This window comes from Varroa jacobsoni, unplaced genomic scaffold, assembly GCF_002532875.2.
Source record: "Varroa jacobsoni isolate VJ856 unplaced genomic scaffold, vjacob_1.0 scaffold_1463, whole genome shotgun sequence".
Lineage (NCBI taxonomy): Eukaryota > Metazoa > Arthropoda > Arachnida > Mesostigmata > Varroidae > Varroa > Varroa jacobsoni.
The window spans coordinates 140,649-164,941 of NW_019214365.1; the positions used below are offsets into that span (position 1 = coordinate 140,649).

The following is a 24,293-nucleotide window of genomic DNA, read 5'->3' on the forward strand; positions in this document are numbered from 1 at the left end:
TTTAAATCTCCTGATAGTTTCCTGGGACCCATTTAGCTTATGAGTTTTCACTGCCAGTCAGAGATTAGAATGAATCGTTTTAAAGAGCTGCTCAACAACCTAATCCTATCTGGGTTAACCTTGATAACAATAATTTTAGAAGCTTCTCTCATTTTTTTTCGATTTCAGCGCAGACCTGTCTGTTCTACTTGGATTCAATATACCATCAAACTTTTAAGGAGCAGCCACAGGTATTATGTAATTGAGCTTAATGTAGTCGGAAAAAAATACACGCTCTGAGCCTTTTTTCATGGAAACATCGTGAAATATGAATATGCTTGTTTCGATAGTTACTAGCCTAACCTCTGTTGTACATAATCGTAACCTATCATGCGATAAGGTATATACATGGTGCATAGTATTAAGTTAAAATCGAAGTATTGAGAACGCGATTTTGTACAAACGGCACATGCATCGGTTGTCTGAATTTTAGCTGTTCGCTTAAGAGTATTCCCGCAAGACTCGATGAAAACTTATCGTATTTTCCAGTCGTGAAATCCAACCGTGAAAATAACATTCAGCTCATTCTAGAGGTTCTCGTCCTCAGTGCTCTTCCAGCCTTCAAGAGGGCAAGCTGTAAGAGGTTAGATTTTATGAAAACGCTCTTAAGGCAACATAAATAATAAGTTTTTATGCCTATTTTACTTATAGTTTGATCGTTGATACATATTTGCTTTCATTCTGAGCATAGAACATGATGCGCGTGTTTTTTTCCACTACATTTTCACATTTGTGGTGACCCACTTTTGAACGCTTGTAAAGTGTAAAGCACACGTTTAAAGGCTCTGACACGCGGCCTGATGAAAAGAAACAAATCGATAAATGAGACGCCACGGGTTTTAGATTCAGCATCTTTAATCACATGTCCTGAAGGGTGACATCGATTTCAGCACGCTCAAGGCTATCGACAGGTAATTTTTGAGCAAATTCACTGGTATCTTTTATTCTTGTTCCTGGCTATGTATGTGTAACTAACATCAATCAAACAATGAAAACAAGCGTATCCATTAGACTTCTTGGACAATTCGTAATACCTAAGAATTTAATCATGCCAACGGCTTTTTTCTACAAAAAGGTCCAAGCCTTTTATAGAAAAAATCTCTAACAATTACCAAAATAATTTCACACATATGGTACAGATTCGTGGTATATTACGAAATTAACTAATAGTGGTTTACTTATATACAGGTGCCTAAAATGGTTTTTTGCAGTTAGGTAAATACACTTGAAAAAGGATCCTGTACGAAGAGCTATTCACCTCAACAAAAACGTTACTAGATTTTTTAAATCCAATGAAAGTTGCTTAATTAGATTAAAAAAAAATTTATGACTAATTTTTGCTAAAATTTGAAATATATCTACATAAGTTAATTGGTGATAAACTTACTTTCAAAAATATCGCCTGCTGCGAGGCGCCTGCAGAAGGAATGAGAAATGAGATAGAATTTTTATCGATATTATTTTTGGGGGCGTGTCGCTAGGAACATCGTCCCAAAAAGAACTTCCGAAGCTACCGCTATGCTGATGGTAAAGGACCGAATGCTGGCTCATGTCACCTGTTCCCAAATTCATATATCCATCAATAGATAGATTGGCGAATGCTAGATCCTAAATGTACGTGCATAGTATACATACATTATCGCGATGCACTATCTGGTAACGCAATGCTCGATCTTGCTGCACACGCGCCGTTATTGCGACGAGTCTTGGTATAATCTGACGCATTAATGCTCATCAAATGGTAGATCGACATAATGATTGTTTGATCGTTTGGAAATAAGCGGCCTGGTTCTCGTCGTACAATCAGCATAGTGAGAGGAAGTTATTACATGTACACTCGCTTATCGTCCGCAGTTAAACTGTACGCTTAAAATTCTTACAATGCTTCTTCAGATCTTCTATTCATCTTCTAACTTTAAGATCGGCAGAGCACCCCGTGATCGGTAGAGAAAAGTCAAACGATAAGAAATATATTTGTCATATCCAAAAGGCCAAGTCAGCAAAGCCGCATGGTCCCTAACTACGGCAAAAACAGCAAACAAAGGGAGCTTTTTCAATGCGAATGTTCTGTCGGAAAGATGTCGAGACCAATCGTCTTCTGTGCTAAATAGCTAACAAGAATGAAGAAAGCTATTCATTGCAAGTAGTTTATCGCTCAGTTTTCAATACCGGTACATCGTACGTCTACGATAACTACTTTCTCTTAAAATCTGTTAATCAGTTTGCAATCAGTTTAGCAGCAAGCATGGCTGATGAAAACCGTTTACCTTCGTCTGAGTGTCAACAATTTACTGAAACGTACATATAACGATGTGGCTTCTTTGCTAAATGATTTTAATTTTCCGTTCATATCTGAATAGGTATATCTCAGAAAGTGTCGAAAAAAGATGAAAAAGAAACACGAAGAAAGATGGAAAAGAATAAATCTGCGACTGCCTGCGATCTGGACGTATATCTATATCAGGTCGTACTGAGTATTCTGCACCTTTTCACGCCTATGAAGCTCAATCCTTCCAGAAACATCAAAATAAAGGTGTACGACTCATTGCGTGGTTATTTAACTAGTTACTACCCGCGTCGACGAGAGTTCGTCAACAAAGTCTGACCATCATCGCTGCGTACCAGCATTGCGCCTTACATTTCTCCTAGATTTCACGAAGCGACTTGTCAACATCTGCAATTGGTCAAGTAGTTGGTTATGAGGCAAAGCTTTCTTACAGAAATTACCTACATCGCCGTTGCCGTTACGCACACGCAAGTAGAAGAGCAATCGCATATTAGTGCCGTTAACTAAAGCAGTTTGGTTCCAATTTTATGGGTACGTAAAAGTTAATTCAGTTAAAATGGCTATGTGGCATGAATTTTATGCCGAACCATCATTCACTAGCGTTAAGGCTCCTACCAGCTCATTCTATAAACGGGCACATGACAATATCGCCCTACAGTGTCATCCGGTTCTCATTCGTCGTAAATTGACCATATTGTTTAACTATTATACGGAACATTGACGTGAAAAATCGAGTCGCTTTCTGAGAAGGCAACTCGACGCATTTAGTCAGACGTCTTCGTTCCTTTGGAAATTCTGAAGAACATTTCTCTAATATCTAGAGATAGAAAGATTAAAGGAGGTAGAGCATACAAAACCTCTGTGTCCTAAGTTAGCTTTCCTTGCATGGTTTTCCAAGGACTGACAAAAGCTTAATAAGGACAGACGACGAAATTTACAGCTACCATTGTTGAATTGGCGACAATGATATCTAGCATAATATCTGCGTAGTATGATACAATGGCATCTTTCACTATGAGACATACTCAAAGGCGTGGTTAAAAATCTGTTCATTGTTGCGTCTATGTTTCATTTTTTCGCTCGCTGTGGTATACAAAGTCTAACTAGCTAAAAAGTAGAAAAGGGAGTTTTGGGAGGCTAATACTGTGGGTATTAGAATGACAGTGAGTCGCCACACCGAATTTGCCCACTATATAGCTCACTGCAGGTTTTGAGAGCGTAAAACAAAGGGTTTACGGCTATATAAATTGTCAAAAAAGTAAGTGCTCTATCGATGGCCGAATCATTAGTGCAGAACGATAAGCACATCTTATAAGCGTGGGGCAAAGTTTTCTCAGTAAAACGAGCTGTTCAGCCTCAGAGCTCTTCTCTAGGACTATATGTCCCTAGTTCAGAAATTCGGGGTTGAATGATCAACCGGACGTCTGAAACGCTTCTCTTACAGATGTAGTATTACTTTTGTGAAGCTTTTGTCAGTCGTTTACTTTTACATATAACTTCGGTTGTGAAGCGGACTGAACAAGAAGTGCAAGCTCGACCACAAGCTGGTCCGTTTGTTCTTCATCTATGCGTATGCACCATTGAATTTTGTTGCCTGTTTTATATAGTTCTTTATGTCAACAAAATGAACCGCAATACATAACGGTTGTTAATTCAACTGATATATTTTTCATTTTAATCGATCGCTTTGCGTTCCTTCGTCTTATTAAAATATTCGTCTAAAATAACAGGGTAGCTAAATGCTTCTGGCAACTATTCTACTTTTGTTGCTTTCGTGCCCTGAAATAGGCGTTCGTGGGCGAAGACCTTGTCGGGAGCTTATCTCGCAATTGTATTTACAATCAAAGCAATCCATTCGACAGCTTCTCTTCAGGTAAGACGGATGAGGGCCATCCTATCCCATCCATCGAGGTCTATCTTGTTTGAGATTTGTGGCACCCGGATTCTTAGAAGTTTGGCCTATATTAGTGAAAACTGCTACTAATGTTATTATGGCTGCAGTAACTCTCTAAAAACGATGCCGCCCTTTATATCGAATCAGAACACCCAACCGGATTAACTAAGACGTCAGACATCGGCAGAGTGAGCGCATCAGCGCCTGAAAGCAACAATCAGCATCGCCGACTGTAGATGAGTGGTAAGAAATACTGGCCGAAAGGTGGTACCCTTCTAATTAAGCTGTCTATAAAACAACACGAAATTTACCATGCGACGAGAGCTACCTATTAAACTATAGAAAATAGTTTCTCTTAATTAAAAGAAATCGCGAGGTTCAGATTGAGCAATCTGCATGATTAAAGAACGCTGATAACCAAATGAGAGCGTCTGTCAGTCGAATCGAAACGAGTTCACTCAATGAAGTCGGTATTCTCGAGTAAAGAAAACTGGCGGCTTGCCCAAAACTTCAGTGTATATACATTTGTATATGTGTGTAACACTGCTTTAAACCTACGCGTAAAGTATAGAAAGCTATCCGAAACGTACAGATTAGCGCACGACCTGCCTGTTGTAATAAACGACAGTAATTCATTTTCAATGGATTTTTTGAAAGAAGCCTTTTCGTCGGAGAGGAGTCGTTCATCTTTAAACGAATAGGCAGAAGGAGACTAGAAGGTGAAGCTTATGTCAGCTCGCCGATTTATTTAGTATATGCCGTTGAAAGTGAAGAGTTGGTCTTTTTAAAAAACTAGAGAATAAACTCGTATTTTCTACAGAGTATATATAAACGTCACCTGTAAACAGTAGCATGAATAGAAATGTACAATACACCAGTGTAATTAATTATTACGTCTAGTCTCTGCACAGCTAGACAAGCTATCAAGATACCTCAAGAACGAAAAGGATGAATAGCAATAACTGCCTCTATTGATTAGATCTGTGTTCTGTCAAATGATTCAGAGACAAATAATGCGGTGGAACTGCATCTACGACAAGGACTAACGAAAGCCGAAAACAAACTGACAATGATGGAAGTGACGACTGAATTAAAAAAAAAGAGTATTTCTATTCCCATAAAGTGGCTTGGTAAAGAATGGTCGACAGGACAACATAATTAAGAAATTTCGAGGATAACCACGCTTATGGATCCATCTGCCCATACGCCGTGAATCGCATTGGAATAATGGAGCATTGAATTATCTAAGATCGTGAAGGTATATGATAATGTTTTGCGTTTGCATTTGGCCCAAGGGTGGGACGACGCAAGCCAATTACACAAGACCAGTATCAAAGCGTCAGCTCCATGTACATTTCTTTCTTACGCCTACAATGATATTCTTATGTTTTGGACAACAAATCGGACTTCAGAATATATATATATATGCCTAGTTTTACTTTTACCTTAGGCATCGAAAGGTTATATTGATCGTCAACCAAAGATAGCTTTATATTTGTTCAGTGTGGACAGATTATCCAAATATCGTTCCTGAATGCATCACAATCAAGATGTTTTACGTTCGGTGTCGATTCTCCTTTCACTAAACGCCTGCTTCCCAGCACGAAACGAAGTGTGGCTTTGAGTCTAGATCAAAACGTGTCCTTAACGTTACCCTAACGAGACGGTGTAACTCATTCTGAGGCGATTCATTTTTTTACGAATAGCTTACTATGCGATCACCCGGCTGGTTTTCTCAAAATGGTTTATTGCACTTTTTTTCCCTGTTGATTCTGCAAAAAGTACAATTTATGTTTAGATCTCGCAGAAAATTCACTAGCCCAGAATCATGAAAGCAAACAATGTTATGGATAGATTGATAATGGTGCGGCCATAGTCAAAAAATCAACTGCAGGTGAAAAATCAGCCGCAGCGGCCTCTTCGGTTGTTTGACCTCCATAGAAAGTTACGTATCCATTAAACTCGGTCTTAGAAAAAAACGACGACGTCATACAACTAAGGTCAAAGACAGAGACATTTAGTCGTACATCTTACACCGATACGATCAATGAATAACAGCACAGAATGAAGGCCAGTATGGCAGTTGTGTTTTTCTTAACGTAAGCGTTGTTTGGACAGAAAGGACACCATTATAATGTTATTCCTATACATGTTACACTCGTAAACAATATGAGCTACGAATAGCCTTACAGGGGAGCTGAAGGACATGCGTTTCAATTTCCAGCTATAATAACTGTCCTATGTTGTGTTGCGTGAATTATAACTGAACCTCGATCTGTCAAAGGGTTTCTGACGCTTATGTGGAAAGGTAGTCACATTGCCTATACTATATTTAATTAAACAAGTACTACTTTGTTTTGTTGAATTCACTAATGAAGTTCTGTTTACGATAGCATACACATGAATAGATGCATTAAACTTCTACGAACTAGAAAATTGTTGTCCCGTAATAGCGTGTTGATTTGATTGCTACACAATATGACCGTAGGCCACGTGGAACGACAATAATAATTATGGCCACGCCGGCGGTAAAATGGCCAGCTCGCTTGCAACTTCGCTTTCGCCAAAGCAGAGATAGCAGCAGTAACTATTTGGTTAATTAACATTAGTAAAGCTGTTTATGTGACATTTATTAGTGCAAGCAAAAAATGCGAAGGCAAAGCGGGAGAAAAACTAATGGTGGTATAATGCTAAAGGCTTGCTAATCTTTGGTTGTTAGTCGTATTACGAAATGTCGCAAAGTCAGCTCTGGTCCCGTCGCGGGAACCGCGTATATTAGATGGCCAAAACGTAGAAATCGCTTGTGCTGTCATCGTCTACGGCTCTGCAGTCGCCCAGGTCAGAATACCATTTCCCAGCTTCATTAAAACTCGCTGTTTACTTATTAGAATAGAAATAGTCGATCTGCCTGGACGGGTAGTCCTTTCTTCTTGACGAATGAGACGGGATGCCCTAACGGCGCAAAGGACAGGAATTGTTGTACCCCTATCGGGCGCGTCCCCAGACTGCGGACAGGAAAATGCCCATCGGAGGGCATGGGTACCAGGAGTCACGATATATATCAGAACCCCCGGTTTTTGATCCGCGCCTATGCTAAGCAGCGGTCTCAATTGTATTCAGGGCCGCGATAGCAAGCCGCTGTGACACATATCGGCGGGAAAGAATAGAAACCTTGAAATAATGCTAAAGCAGTTCTAAGGCTTCATCCCCCAACCTAAATGTCGAAGCATATGCATTTTTACTCGAAAATCCCACACTACTTAGCTTTCGGGTGCACATTAGCATGTTAGCAGCCTTAGTGGTCAGTCTCGTTAAAAATACAAAGAAAAAAGGTAGTCCTTTCCTGCGCAACGGAGGGCGCCACATGCTGCTTTGGGAAGAGGTTTCCCTCTCCACCCAATTGAGTTAGCTATAGATATACTTTTTGAGGGATACACGTCGTCCAATGTTTCACAACTCAACCAGGAAAGTTTCTGATCACCAAGGCAGGGTCACAAGCACGAAGAGCACGTTTTGATTGCATGCTAATATCAGCAGATATCGAGTACACTAGTAACTTGAGTCTAAGTTGTGTGTTTTGACTTCAAACAAACCAATCACGTATGTACTACGAAGAACGAGAAATTTAAATGGACTGTTCGTAGCTATGGAGCTGCTAGTAATGATCACAATTATTGAAGCATAGACAGCTAGATTAGGTTTTCAATTATTTCGGTTTTCTTCTGCCTCTTCACTGCGAACTGACAGAGATGACAAGCTTCTGTCGGAACACTCGTTCCAAACGAAGACTGTGATCAGCGCTGCGTGCCGGCTCGGCTAAAAGTTAGTAGCAACAGAATTAATTTCCATTCGTAGCCTACATAGAGTCTAAGTTACTGTGTGAATCAACGACCAGTGAACTAGAAAGTTCATGAAAAATTTCGTAGTAAAAGTTCAGGATTGTTCGTGGAAAAAGCAGACTTGAATGCGACACGCTGTCGTCTACTGAATAATACATGCAAATAAAGACATATACCTCTATGCATAATTAGTAAGATAAAACAGGTGAACGTCTTTGAATTATCTTCTACCACAATGGATACATCTGTCGACTTGAACAACGGGACATACGTTACGTCACCGGCTTTATCATCGGCAGCAGAAAGTAGAGAGCCGGCGGGAACAGACGGCTTCGTATCACCAGCTTCGTCGACAGTTTTGTCAGCAGTTGTCTCGGGTTTGCCATCAGCAATGAAGTCAATGACTCCAGCTCCGATGACACTATCGCTATCGGCAGGTATTGACCCAGCGCTTGATATTAACGGCGAAACAAGTGCACTGACGGCGCTTCGAGTTAATCCTGCCACCAGTAATATGGCGGCAACAACTAGTTCAGTAACTGTTCGCTCCATAACATCGCGCCTCGTGTCGATGGCATCAATAACGTCGACAACGATTCCGCGAAACAGAAGAACAATATGGGAAGTAAGTCCAGCTAGTGATACTTTTTCTACAAATTCCTCAACTGCAGTTACTGTAGCAGGTCTAGTCAATAACCCTACAAAAACGCTAGCCACGTCCATAAAAAGCTTACGGTCATTAAGTTCGGCCGTTACCGATTCATCGTCCAGTCTACTTACGGTGGCGGGAAATGCCGCTGCTGCGGCCTCATCCACGGTGTTCAGCGATGCGGTACCTCCGATCTTTATAGAAGAGACAGGTGTCACCTCTGGCTTAAATGGTAATTTAAGTACGCTGGCGGCCAACGTAAGCCGAACTGTTGCTGCCCTGGCGACGCAGACTCGACTTATATATGATGAGCTGTTTGTATTTCTGAGCGAGGAAGAGTGTCTACACCATAGGAATATTGACCCAAATACCGGTAAGTGTCATGGAAAGCGGGTGTTGGTCCTAATTTTCAGAAGATAGCTATCTCGTATATATAATAGTTAGTCTAGAAATGCATGCTTCTCTCCTCAAGATTCGTTGATGATAAATCTTGAAAGATCCATCTTCCATGTAATTGTTATAGTTAATATTACTGACCAACAAACCCTTTCATACATTTTGAAGAGTTAAAAAGAAACAGCGGAATAATTGATGCTGAGACTTCTAATCTGCAACGGCGTTCACTTTTGACTCCCTAAAAGGAACAGGCGTATATTGTATATATCGGTTTTCATATATATACTGTAGCATCTGCACATGCGCAGTAAAACAGCGCAGCTATCCTTTATATGTAGGATGACGATTTGTTTCCCAAAAACTAATATGATTTAGAAATTTTGTAAGTACTAGCGGCTTCCGGGCTAAGTTTTACGGGTTAGAAAAGTTCATAGCACCGGTTATAATTCGAATACTGTCGAAAGGTACGATGACAGTGTTGGTGTTGATCGTAGCCAACCTCTTTGTTTGCCATGGTGTGCATCAACTATGCCATATCTTTATAGAAACTTACACGATAAACGTGATTCAGTCGTGTTTGCAGAAACGAGTTTTGTGCACCCCCGCTCGTCATATTTGATCCATGGACAGGTAGCTGCTAATAGGTGGCCCGTCGTATTCGTCGGAGTTGCGTTAAACAGTGCGCTTAAAACTTAAAACAACAAAAAAGTGGACCTAAAAATCAGTGTTATTCTTTAAATCCGTGATCTTCACTGTGTAGGTCAAGGAAATCACTTTCTGTGGTATTCGGCGAGAGTTAATTTTACTTATAGGACTGTTTCAACTAGTCAAAAGCATTGAGTTTGTAACTTAGCCAGTAAACTTTCGTTAATAATGCCCTTCAAACTAATCAAAACTTCATAGCTTCACAAAAGCTGTGCACAGTTCTTGCTTAAATAATCTCGCTTGATAAACATATCTCTCAGAAAGCAGACGTCTTTAGTCGAATGGACCGCTTATTACATGGCCAGAGCCATAGCTGGGCCGCCAATCAGAGTAAATGGCATTATGGATCGAAGTGGAGGTTGACTGTTAACCAGTACGAAATTCGGATAACAGATTCGCAGTACTTATCACCTGGAAGACAGAAGAAAAAACAATACATTTATAGTGTCTGAGTTCTATTCTTAAATGCCGGACCTATAATCTGTCCAACGGTTTCTGCTGGAATAATCTCAACTATAAGTTCTCGTCTCATTTTTTAACAGCCGTGGGTCGCAGACTGCTTGAACACGTGCAGAATCACAAGTGGCAATACCTTCCCGATTAACTTTTATTAGTAGAGTCCCCTGTAACGACTTCACAAGCCTATATACATACTCAGCTCTAAATACATGCTCGACTGTTGATTGCAATGGGGGAGATACGGAGCACAGACGAGGTTAACGTTTATTACGTAGGTCTGCATCAAACCTAGCTCACGCATTCCATCTTCGTATTGTTACTACTGGAACCACGTCGAATACGAGAATGGTCATTCTGATTATAGACTAGCTTTTATTATATATTATGTAAATTTGTATTGATTAGCGCGAGCGCTTTGTAGCAATACAGCATGAAAGGCGAAACATGGTAGGATCGACAAAACATAAATTCTACTAAATCGACTCCTAACGCCAAACCTTGTATCAGGAAGTTGGGCTCATCATCACCTAAACATGTATAATGTCCCGCTGCACACAGGTTTACTGGAAACGCCAAACGAAGGCGCACACACAATGGCACCCGATCTATATGCCTACACATGAAATTAAACTGCAGGATACGTATTGGTTGATGTATGCAAACGGCATGTCAACGATACTGAAAAGAAAGCACAGAACTGAGCAGAAATACTATTTCTGCTCTGAGTATGAGTCAGGCCAGATTTTGAGCAAGGTCTTTTTAACGCCTGTTAAGTCCAGTGAGATCCAAATCAGAAAAAAAAAAAACGAAATACACAACTATTCAGTTACAACAGTGAAAAATCTCATCGATTCTGGTAGTTCTGTACGTTCTCTAGATACAACTTTCCATTGCGTTATCTTCATGATAAGCAGAGCACTATTTTAATCGCTACTCAAGAGTCCACGGGACGTTTCTGAAGATTGCACTAAAAAATGACGCCTTCGATGACATTATCATTAGCTTGAACAATATAACATAGCTAGAATCATTAGAGTATTGCAGAGTACTGCCGGGACGTGCGCATGCACGCACGCACGCACGGGCTAAAACCCTTAGCGTAAAAACAGCTTATGGTGTGCAACGTAATTATCTATATGATACTGACTACTGTTCCAAGCCGTTAGTAACGGTTTTGTTATGTTTTGAGCCATCATAGCCCATATGACACGGTGTTTTAAGTATTTTCAAGTGGTTCTTTATACTCACGCTATACATTTGACAATTCTATAGACATTAAGGACGTGACGAAATAAACGAAGTCTGATGGAAAATTCAACTATGCTTTATGCTAATGCATACTAACTAAGCATGCTAACTAGCACCTTTTTGACGCCTTTACAACCAGTTACGCCGTGCGTTGAACGAAAACGAACTCACAGAGTCTATAAGGCGGCAGCGTTTCGTAAGCTGAAATTTATATTGAATGTACGATAGATCAAAAGCAGTTTGGTAACGTACTGCGTGCACTTGACAGGGGTATGTGACTTCGGACTCTAGGCCGACCAATGAATGTTATTTTCGAGTTCCTTCACTGAAGCGTGACACTGTTTTATTCTTGTTCTGCACACGTCTTTTATATGCCGTAACGAAAGTTGGAACCTTTTTAAGCGTTGACCTTTTAATTGACTTAGCAAGGGTAGATTTTTCCTCTAGCCCTTCTTGGCAGTTATGTTCGTTCAGGAACGACAGTTTCGGGCTGTCCATTGGCTCTTGATCCTTTAAAGTCCGCACCTCCATTAGGCTGTCGACGGTCACATGTTGTCATGCGCTCTAGGTAAATCAGCTAACGTCTCCCACGAGAGCCATACGTCATTCGCGATTCACCTTCGTTGAGTTTTTCCCCTTCGTCTGCCTCGTCAGAGATAACTTGACCATCTGGTGCATTGTGTAACGTATTTTCATTAAGAAATTTAGATTATATTTTTTTCTATAATGTTCGGTCGTCAGCTAGATAGTAGGTACTAGTTGCCTTTTTTCCTAATTCATATTCATGTACAGTAAGTAAATACGGTTTAGATGTAATAGACACCTTGTCAGCACCGTCCAGCCACCGACAGATCCTGTTTACTGGTAGCCATCCAATGTTTAATCTTCCGCCCCTTGTGGCTAGCTGGAAAGCACGGTACCCCGCAATCGCTATTAAGGCTTAAGTCTAGAATAAAAATGCTTTTATTTTGCAGGCGATTCAAATACTACGCTTTAGATTGTTGGCCTTAGAAGTAGCACATCTCAAGCAATTGCACCGTGACACCGTAACACTACGACGCAAATATTTATCTAAGATCCGATACGCAAAGCGTATGTTGTTCAGGAAGATATACGGAACGTAGAGGAAGAAAAAAGAATTGTATCGTGTTACACGACGGAGTATCAGAGCAACTCCAGTTGTAAGAACTCAGTTGGACTGTGCATTTTCTGCCAGTTAATTGTATAACGATGCCGATATTAGAAAAGAAAAAAAATGTGTCCGTTATCGTATGCTCTCCCCAAGTTTTCATAATCGTCATTGCGAAAAATAGAATTATTGCTAATAATTGTTCAATATCAAGCAATAGGGTAACACAGTTACAATACTGTTGTCCAATAAATAAGGTGTTTGCCATTTTGAGGTTCATTGTACATTTCTCATTGAACTTTCACTATCGATTGAGATGTCCAGCCACTTGACAAGACAAACAACTACAGTCCTCAAGTGTCCACATGTTAGTCTGGCAGCTACATGACGTAGCGGGTCACTCTATATCATCAAATAGGAAAACATTCTTCGCTTATCCTGGAGCGTTTGTGGTTATGAAACAACCAATTTGTGTATATGCCCTAGTGTGTTATAAAGTATTTTGTCTTTAGTTTATCTGAATTGTCCCTTGCGTTCGGTTTTCAGGCTTCTGGATTTAAGGAAATTAATCTGTTGTGTGCAGACATTCTAGGCTAGCGGGTTATGGCGATTATGTGTCCTAATGTCTTTCATAGTGTTTTGGCCTGCCTCAAGCAGACTGAACAGTGCAGTGGTAAAGCTCAGTGACTCAACCTCACTTGCCGGTTCTATTTCTCGTGGTTTAGAGAAAATCTGTTAGACAGCTTTTTGACAGAGGAAAATTGCGGCAGCCTTCTATCATATAGTACTCATAACATTTCGAGTCAAATAATATGTACAAATTATTAAGACTTGTTTCTATACGTATATAAAGATATACAAAATTCTTATTGCTTAATGTGACTTCTGCTTCATCATTAGTATTTGTAAAACGATTTTGTTCTGTGAAGATGCGAAGCTAAGTCCAGAAGACCTACAGTTAAATATGGGTTAACAATCTGAAATTTTTTTACAAGCAACGTTTGACATTAAACTTTACTTATCGGTCTACATCGGTACAGGTCCAGCCAATACCTCACCGTTTGATCGTTCTTCCGTATGTTTAGTATCTACTATCTATCTGTGTACTGCAAGTCTTGCCTATTTCTAGCAAATTAGGTTAAATTTGCAGGTCGCTTGTCAAAAATTGCCATTCACAGGAACTCATGGGGCATATTGATGGAGAATCAGGTCTCGATTCCTGTATACAGCAGAGTGCACTGACGTGAACTCGAATTGCTCCACTCTACTTACGGTGACTCTGATCGGACACAGAAGATTGCTGCTAGTAGCGCGCGGGACTCATATCAGAAAAAAAGAGGGAAATCCTGCGTTTTGGGCGCGCGTGTCAGTTTAAAGATCGACGCCAAATAAACCGTTCTTTCTTCTTTCTCTTCTTTCTAATCGGCTCACCAATGCTCTTTCATTCTAGCTACAACGTCATTTTTAGCTCCTTACCCCAGTTGGCTCCACTGTTTGCCCCTTTATGCTTCTTCCTTTTTCGATCCGCTGCTAGCAGCGAAGACTTCCAGTTTTTCTGATCTATCCGAAACTTGTCCCTTTGGCAAAAACACTGCAACTCCGCCGTCTTATCCGCGAGTGTCCATTTATTAAGCAAGTAAAGGTGTAAAAGTTCCATTGTATATAACCACAAAAGTCGCAAAAGTGCTGCTGGAAAAATCGAAAGTTCTGAATAGAGGATCCAGAGGTTATGGGTCTTACGCAGGCAAAACTATGCATACTGGCTCACATTGAAGCGAAGCCATTCCCTTTTACTCGGACGCACAGCGTACCATTTTACTAATAGAAAAAATAACGAGTTACTGTATGAAAGTTTATTTAGTATGTATTTATTTATTATGAATATTTATTATTTATTTAGTATCTATTATGAGGTAACATTGGCTACGAGAACGACATGGCTTTTTTGCCTTTCAAGAGTACCTCAAATTATCACAAACGAATTTCCTCTACATTTTCGATCAAAATCGACTCCATCGAGCTAAACTTATTGCCTGTCGCTTTTATATAAGTACACATTAGCCGTTTTAACTCCTCATTTAATTTAGCAATATGTTGAATTTCACTCTACTTATCATGGCAAACTAAAGGTCTCATTGACAGCGCACTCCAGAACCTCGTTTTACGATCGACTCAAATACTATGTGAGTGCTAAAAACGTAAGATCCTCTAAAGGCTATTACGGCAAAGGTTGAGAAGATGGTAAAGAAGCGCGTGACTCATACGACCGTAGGCGCAAGCTTGTATGCGCATGACTTAGTTTTTTTTAAACACATTTAATATGTACCTGCCCCGATGGTAAGCGCTTGTAAACACACAGTTTTACAGTGAAAAAGTAATCATTTTATCTTGGATATAAGTGTACGATTCGAATAAAAATTATACCAATTTCTGACATTTAAGATAGGTAGACTTTGTACAAATAAACAATTCTCTTCCCACGTTCTGAAAATCTATGCTAATCAGGTACTTTTCTATAGCAGAAAGGCTTGGTTTTTACGGGGAAGTGCGCTCACGAGTGTCATCAAGGCTGTACGATGTGTTTGTTCGTAACGCCAGAAATTTTAAGCATTCTTGAAGATTCATCTTTTGAGAGACTGCATCGTACAGCAAGGAAAAATCACGATAAAATGTAGTTGACAGCGATCGACGCATGTACTTAACCGATTTGTGGAACACTTCGTAATGTATTCTAGCGAAAAAAAACACCAAAAATTGTAGCTGCCCCAGGAAAAGATACTATATTTGCAACGTGAACTTTCATCATCTCTGCGAATAGCGGGCCGTTCTTGAAAAAAAGGTAAAAACCGTGTATCCGTTTTGAAAATCTTGTTGGCTTTCAATGACGTGTTTACCTGTAGTAAGCATTCCAGTACTTTTATATTTCCAGTGCTAAAATGATCAAGGCTTACCTTCTTAACACGGCCTACCCGTCTGACTTTTATTCCTGTTAAACGTCCCTCTTGTTGTTATAGCGTCTTCAAAAACGGTTAGAACTTAAAAACGAGTACTTTATGAGGTTGACGATCGTAATTAGCTACCGAGATCCTAACTTAGAGATTGGCTGACTGCCTGAAAAAGGCCGTATTTGTGTTTAAATAACGCGTCTCCAAACATCGTATGGCAAATATGTAGCATTAACAATAAAAAAAATTTGCCAACTCTATTATGCAATGCGGATATGCATCAAAGCTATTTCCGACGTTTGAAGAAGTATGAGATCCTCATTACCTTTATATTTCTAAATATATTTACAAAGCAAAACGCATAGAACGAGAATTTAGCGCACGCACTGGTGTCCATGAATGAGTTCTGCGATACACTGATGATATATTTTCCCTTATCGAACGTGACCTATATCTAACATTAAACAGTTCCATTGGCCAAGAAGTGCAGTATAATTGTTGTGCAGATCCCGTATTACTTCTCTGTGATGAGTTGTTTACACGAAGGGGCAAACCTTAAATAACTTTTTCGACCTCATCAAGCGTTCAGTGATGCACGAGCGCAAAGAAAAAGCTCGTTTTATAGCAACAGGCGTTAGTTTGCAAGCAGTTACCTTGCACACAAACATACACAATAGTTATATTTTTTCCAACTGAAGGGGTTGCATGTCCGCCATAACCGCTTGCCATTTATGGACTTATCCTAAAGAAATCACTTATGGGTTATGCACAAGCATGGTACTTTGGTCAAATAATACTGGGTATTTGAAAATGACGGTGTGCCGAAATGGCGTATGTGTATGCGCAGTGGAAGTCGGAGTAGGAGTTTTAAAGTGTAACTTACGCGGATTAGTAAGTGACTAATTGGGCATAAGCTATTATGACTGTACTGATGATACCTGATCTAATGCGTTCTTTAATAGTAAATAACATAGAGTCCTGTAACATGTAGACACACATGGTCAATGTGCCCTATTATTTATCAATGTTCATCACAACTACATTGTTTTCTATCAAACACCCGTTTTATTTGTTAGAAGAATTATACTTAGCACGATAATAATACCATGCAAAATTTGACATTTACCTTGACGTAGTTTCCAAAGTAGAGTGTTAAAGCTGCCAAAGCAAAAACACCCCTCAATGGTTCCGGAGCGGTTCTAGAGCAAGTTTGCAGTTATATCTTGCACAATGTCGAAACGAGCGCAGTCATACAAAACACTGCTCTGCCGGCCCCTTTATGCTAAAGTTTTCGCTCTGAATGAATGGGAACATGCTTCAATTTGCATAAGGCTAGACCGATTCGAGGTGACAGCTTCAGGAAATTCGGATTTAAGAATACTATGGAGATTTCTGACGCACAGATACGATTGAAAACAAAGAGCTGCATTCCGAGTGGATGTTGGTACGTGAAGTAATCGCGGCGTTCTGGGGTCTAAAATTACTTTGAAAGCGAAGAGATGTCAAAATGCCTTCCCAGGCAAGACAACCCTGAGTCTCTAAGTTGTATGAGTATGAAGACGTGTGTTTGTTTTGGACGGATGAACTGAGCAAAATTTCGGGTGCGCTATTTATGCAGACGAATGCGTATGTGAGGGACAAACGCAATGGCGGCAAACTGTGGTAAAACATCTGCGGTCGTCACACAATTGAATGCCGGAGAGTAATGAAAATACGATACACCCCTGAACTGCAACAAGTTTATCGTTCATTTGACTTCAACAGTAATCAAATGTTACAAGCGTTGTTAAAAATGTGTAGCAATAACTAGATGCTGGGCATCGGTGTAGGATGTTTATATGCATCCGTATAGTCTCAAATGCTTGCATGAGGTCTTCTTAAGACAACACGGCCATTACAAAGGCTCAATTGAACACACGACTTGGACTTTCTTAATTATTTCGTTTTGATTGACATGACGGCAATTTGTAAATTTGCACGAGGCTCTTTGGACATTTACAAGGCTTTTGCATCTACGAGACCCCACTTCGGCTCGCCCAAATCAAGAACTTTATTGGTTTACGAGGACATTTTGAAGTAACGAAAGCTACTACTTTACAAGCCTCACTGTATTTTAAAAAAGAACAAAACTTCATTGAATTTGGATCTATCAAGCCGAAGAGGCACTCCTAGACGCCTGCGAAACGTGCTTATCCGGTGCTAAAATTTGTCGCCATGCACCATCCAACTGTGTTCGTAAAATATTGGCCTGGTTTCAACGAACTTGCAAGTCTCGCAAATCTGGTGCAATTCTGGAAGCATGCCACCAAATTAATTAAAAAGAAAATCAGCTCGCAAAAAAAACCAGAGGTCTTTGTGTGGGATAACTATCATCAAGAGACACCTGTTGTGAGTGGTGATTTTTCTAAAAAAAATTTGTCACCGACTGCAATGTAGAGGCGAGTCTACTATAATATATATATATAGAATATAAAAGTATATAATCATCACCAGCTATATAGATTACACTCACAGGTGCAAATTTGCTGGCTATGGTCTTCCACGAAAAAGGTGAATTTATTTTTATTATAATACTGAACCGTCTTTATCGATATATTTAGGTATGCATATGATGATACAAAAGAATTAGAAGATGAAATAAAAAAAAAACTTTTAATACTTCCGACTTATTAGAATAAATGTTATGCGAGCAATAACAGTACACTTCAACCTTACCTCAGCAGCTTAAAGTCTGTTTTTCATTTCTTTAGAATGCAAATGCTACGCACCACCAACTGTTAGAAATATTCGAATTTCGTATTACATCAATATAATCCGTAAAATACCATACATAATTTGATTCTTGCTCTATGTCTAACCAACAAGCACTACGATCATTCATTCGCTTTAAACATATTATCTCCTTTACCTGAAATACTCCTCACTACTGAAACAAATGTGTGAGAATGCACCCTAAATTCATATGAATACAAGCTTTATCTATAGAAAAATTCCTATCCTAATTTTTCTCAATTTTATGGAATATTATTGGAATCTGCCAATTTTCGTTTGATATCTCGCAATTGAGAACGTTGCAATATATCCCGCGCCAATATTATCTTCACTCTTCCTATCTTGACTGCTCTAAAAAACAGTAAATACTGAGCCAGTCTTGGAATATCCGCCAAAGTCCAGCCGTATGGACCTTTCCCTCGTTGCTTTGGCGACTCTGTATTGCCGCACGACAAATTGAATATTGCTCCTGTCAAAGCCACGCAAATAGGCTTCTTAGAAAAGTTCTCGTGGCGACGATATACATGATATCTCCTACTATGCGAAAGTGTCTCCGATTGGTACCGGTGGTGCACGCTTGTCCGATGATAATCAGCACAAAAAAATGATAACTAACCACTAGTAGCTCCAGCGATGATTGGAACACGACTACCTTTACCCCGGAGACCTGTCTGAGCTACCTTTCCCCATAGGTTATCGGAAGGTTCGGTTCTATACTTGAGTAATGGGACAAGCACACGCACTCGTCGCGTTGGACTGATTCGTTGTGCCCTTTGCTCCGACAAACTGCTACAAGCCGCTGTGGGACGTGATATCATTTATAAAAATTTATAAAAAAAAAAACTCGTCAAGGCTAGCAGCACAATTACGTATTGAGGTTAGGTTTGCACAAGCGGCCTAATCTTTGTCGAAGCTCTTAATTAATAGCGCGCTTCTTGCTACAGGAGAAGAGATAAACGTGCCCTCTAGTGATTTTTAGCGGAACAGCTAGTACGTGTCGAGCTCGTCAATCCAGGAAAGCGGATTACCCGATTTGATTGCTATTGCATGTAGGGCTTCTTTCTACGTCTAGAAACACTCCATATGTGTATATATTTCGGCGTTTTTTACTGTCGCAGTACAATTTTTCTGCTCGAAAAGGCGTTTTTGTCTGCTCTTCAAACACTATATGCTACCGCTCGACACAGGTTTTCTTTAGGGTGATAAAAACATTTCGAAACCACTCCACAAGCTCTGACGTGATTTAACCCTATAGAACAACAAGATGAATGGACGTTTATTCATACGATTTTACTATAGCGCTTTTAGTACATTTTGAATGAGGTGTCCCTACAGTAATGGCCTGTGGCGCCAAATTCAAAACCGATGAGATCCTTTAGTCGGGTGTGATGCTTCTGCCATTTGCATAATCTCTATGGGCAACTCTTGAGCATGTAGTTACTTTTTTGAAAGGTATTTACGTTCAGGACAGTTCCAAGGTCGTTAGTTTCGAGGCAGAAGTTTACTATTAGCGAACTGTATGACTGAACAAAGAGAGCAAGCGATTTTCTCGAATATTGCGAGCATCGATTCCGTAATGCCGTAGATTTTATTATATAATTATAGATAAACAATGTCTAGGTATTCACTATTGCCCACGGACTTAACGTGCTAGAATGGATTCGTAGATCTTAATGTCTTAATAATATTATTATGAGTCCAGCGATAAGTCCATGCCTGAATTTTCAGCGAAAACATTCTACAAGATCATTGACAAGTTAATTTCTCGCAACTACTTACAATTTCTTCTTCTTGTACTAGATTAAATTGGGCATAAAATAAAATGATACGCGCTAGCTTCCTATAATGTGTGTAACTTTTTTTTAACCAACGCATAATGGTCTCATCTTTTTTGTTCGTACGTCAAAATTCACCAATGGCCATTGTACTTGGCGGTAGGTCACTGTATGGGACAAAGTCTGATTTATAAAACGGTAAATACGTTAGGCGACAGGTATTATGTAGGCGGTACACGACAGGTATGCGTGCTTGCCGTTTGTCGCCGGATCGCTCAAGCGAGAGTACAACTGCTAAGCGTGTTGTCGAGGAGAACACCCTGATATTGGCTGTAACTCAGATTGTCATTTATTTTTTACGGTGCCGGCATCGCGCGACGGTGAATAAGGAGGCTTGCCGACTAGGCAAGAAGGAATGGAATGTACTTTAATAGAAAAGTCGAGACATAAGATTTAGGATACCCATGAGAACACACCATAGATACCGAAAGCAACTGAAGATTCGAAGGAACGGCCATACTACAGGTCGAATAAATCAGGCAACATTGAAGTGAAACCAATATACGAGCCAATGCCAACATTACGACCCGACAGCCGAACACAGCAGAATACGTTAAAATATAGGGGATCTATGCGTTTTAAAACCTTATAGCTTGGAATATGCTTTCAAAGAAATATACTTCTTCCGGATATAATATGCTCAAGGTCGGCAATACTAAACAGTAAACCCAGTAAACGAATAACGTAACGATTTAGTGGGTGCCTTCACACGCCGTTAAGCTAAAATCAAGACCATGAATCTATTTCAGATTTGAGAAATATACCTAAGTATAAAAATGTGATATATATCGTGCAAAAATCAAGATAACATGTAACGTACGCGATATGACTTTATCACATATGAAGAATGTGCATTGATACGCTAATGCAACCCCCAATTCAATAGCTTTAAGACGCGGTGTGAGTTAGTTTATAGAGTGTGAAATTTACATATTCTGCGATTGCGTCGTGTCACTTCGAAGGTCCAGTCAATTGGCTGATTGACATAAATGACTGTTCCTGATACACCCATCGTAGATGAGAGATTTTACCGTCTCGTTTCTGGTTGAAACAAGAAGTGCAGGCCGGCAAAGTCCGTAGAGACGGGCTGTGCTGCGGTAGAATTTCTAACTTCGGATATCAACCCTAATGTGCCGCCCATGCTTACCGTCCACCATACACAGTACGCAACGTGAGAATACAAATGCGGTGGCTGCCCAGTCCCAAGGGCATAACTAGTAGGCAAAACTGCGGGCAAAAAAGAGGTGACCATTGGGTGGTGGCATTGAAAACTTCGACAAGCGTTTCACCTTCGAGTAGACAGTAGTCATAATGGCAGACGAGAACTACGAGTAAAGAGCATAACAAAGGAGACGCAACCCATGGACGTGAATAGTGTGTGCACACCTGTGTTTCGTATATATGTTCGAAATCGCGCTACGGTCTCGAAGTGCATTTTTAAAGGTCGCCTACATGGCCTAGGCCGGGGCAGAGGAATAGTTAGTGGAAGGAGCGACGCGAGTTCGATCGACTTGATTTTAAAACGGGTCCACGCAAAAATCATGACGTGTCAAAGAAGGATGTGCGACAGAGGATAGAAAAAATGCGTATACATGCTACAACAGTTGAATACATGGGCCACATTCAAAACTAAAAACTGATTTATACCCTCGGTCCCGCCCTTAGTCTTCACCTTATGTGGAAAATGCGAGGCCTGGCTGGTAACATGCATGACACAAGGACCAGAAAAGTAAAGATGAATGTAGAAAATACTCTGAAAAATTAAGTTAGAATGTCGTGGATTCGGCAACGTAGCGTCGTACTAGTAGTATACAGCAACATGTTTACTGGCTATCTATTCGGCTTCTATGGATCCATCGGTACATACGCAGGTACATACGGGCGTATGGCGTTGCCGCTTTGTTCAGAATCGTTTGATTAACTGTGTAAGCAACATGATTCTCTAATTAGGTTGAAGGCATCGAAAGCTTCGAACTACTGAATGGATAGCAAAAAACAAAAATGAACAGTGAGACAGTGTGTAACATTGCTCTGTCGGCACTTCATACATGATTCACCAAGCGAGTTTTCGTTGCAGGGTTAGACATATTGATACCATTGATCTAATTTAAGGATTATATTAAGATACAATGATGTCGTAATATGGTAGTTATATATATCCCTATATAAATAGCTATATACGTTTGACAGTTTGGAAACTAACGGCATGTACTATTCAGTTCATAATGATCCGCGAGTTGAAGTGAAGAACATGATCTTCACCTTGATGAGTTCTACTAACCACTTGACTATACAGCATAGAGCCACAAGCAACAATAGGAAACGGAGTAAAAAATTTTCCGCAATCAAGAGGTGTTTATATAAGCTCGCATTTAGCATAGTAAGGTACCACTCCTATATGGTCACAGCAATCTAGTTCAAAACTTATTTTTTTTGTTAACCTATTAACTGTACGTTGAAGAAGCTGGGCGCAGCTCTGTGTTGACAGCGAACGATCAGGAAGCGTTAAACAACAATATACGTTCCTGTCCCAATCAAGGGTTACAAAATAACGCGCGTCTTGGCTAAGTCTCAAAAGAAAAAATATGCTCGAACTATATTTTCAAATTGAAAATAGAGGCTGCACGAACCATCCACGTACATAAGTGTGCACGGCAAAATCCGTGTGTCGACGTATTCAATAAAACACACGAATCGTTGTCGTTACGTTATGATTCTGCTGTTTCAATTAGTACATCCGTGAAGGCAGCAACAAATTCACTTAGAATGTACAGCTATGGTTGCTTCACTAATCGCAATTATTGATAAAGCTCCCGTTTGAGTTTCCATTGCTCTTTTAGAAATGTCCGTTTACAGCTTTTTTTTTTCTTGTTTTTTTACTGTTTGTAATTTACCTATTTTCTAAGGAAACAATAATTTCAAAAAAGCGCGGGCCCAGCTGGTCAAGTTACATCGTCAACCGAGGCACGGTGAGTCAGCATTTTGAAGAGGCAAATTTTCATAGGATTCAGCATGATAGGCGCCTCAAACAGTACATTTGTTTTAAAAAAAGAACAGTAAGATCAAGTCTACAGTGTGTCGATCGACACAGAGTAAGCAAAAAAGGTCCCGTCGAAACGCACGCCCTAGTTAGTATTGGAAAGGAGCTATAAGGACGATGGCTGGTTGATGAATCCGAAATGCGATTCAACTTGAGCTTGTGCGCATTTAAAGTATGCAGAAATTGTAGCGGTTCCGTGAACGACCGAACTAGCAGACGCAGTCAAGTAAGGACATTAATATACGCAAGAAGTAATAGTTAACGTACAAATATCAGCGGCTAATGGCTTCATCGAAAAGCGTACTGTGAAAACAGCACAGATGAAAATAGCCTGGTTCAATCTACTTTCATGTTAAGCAATATACTTCAGATCAAGTAAAACTGCTAAATCGTCCACTGCAGTCACTGGGTCCATGCTGTAAAATATAATGTTCTCACATCTCAAAAACGCAAAGAATTCTTCTAGATTCAGATAAAACGAAGGATATTCTTTGGAATATTTTGCCATAGCTGGTGACAGCGTGCCAATTTACCTGTAAATGCGTTTCTATAAACCAACTAGATAGAATTACGACTGCATTTCTATGGTTGATTTACAGGCATTTTGTTTCTAAATGAATCTGCGTCCAATTTTTGCGTTGCGATGATATATTATGTTGCATATCTTTTAATACAGTAATAGGATAGCACTTGCATTCTTTATTCTTCAGAAACTCAATACGAGTATGCCGAAAACAAATATCTTTTCGCCGTTTTATACAGCAACCAGCTGCCGACCGTGATCACGATAATTGCAGACGCGGCATAGATAATGGAGATTCGGTCGAAAAAGCCGGCTTCGGTTGAAGAGGAACTGGGCCAAGTCAAGCGCATCATAACGGGAATCGATTTCAAAGCAACACCGGAGTTGTTTGAGAGATATCAAGTTAGAGAGTTGCCGGCATTAGGATTCTTCATCTTTTTATTATCGAAGTAGAACGTAGTAGAGAAATAGATCATTATTTCTGACTTTTGATTATGTTTCAGGTGTTCATCTTGAACTTTGTCCACCATAGT

At 40.0% G+C, this 24,293-nt stretch overlaps 1 protein-coding gene across 3 annotated transcripts in view; it reads left to right on the top strand.

Annotated features, from left to right (window-relative positions):
* Nucleotides 1-7,691: 7,691 nt before the first annotated feature.
* The window catches only part of LOC111270331 (calcitonin gene-related peptide type 1 receptor), a 64,004-nt gene continuing 47,402 nt past the window's right edge, over nucleotides 7,692-24,293 (top strand). For all 3 annotated transcript variants that reach the window (XM_086972448.1, XM_022850493.2, XM_022850494.2), the window contains exon 1: nucleotides 7,692-9,081. In XM_086972448.1, the coding sequence (XP_086828574.1) occupies nucleotides 8,295-9,081 (787 nt within the window). In that variant the 5' untranslated portion in view covers nucleotides 7,692-8,294. The remainder of the gene's footprint in view (nucleotides 9,082-24,293) is intronic.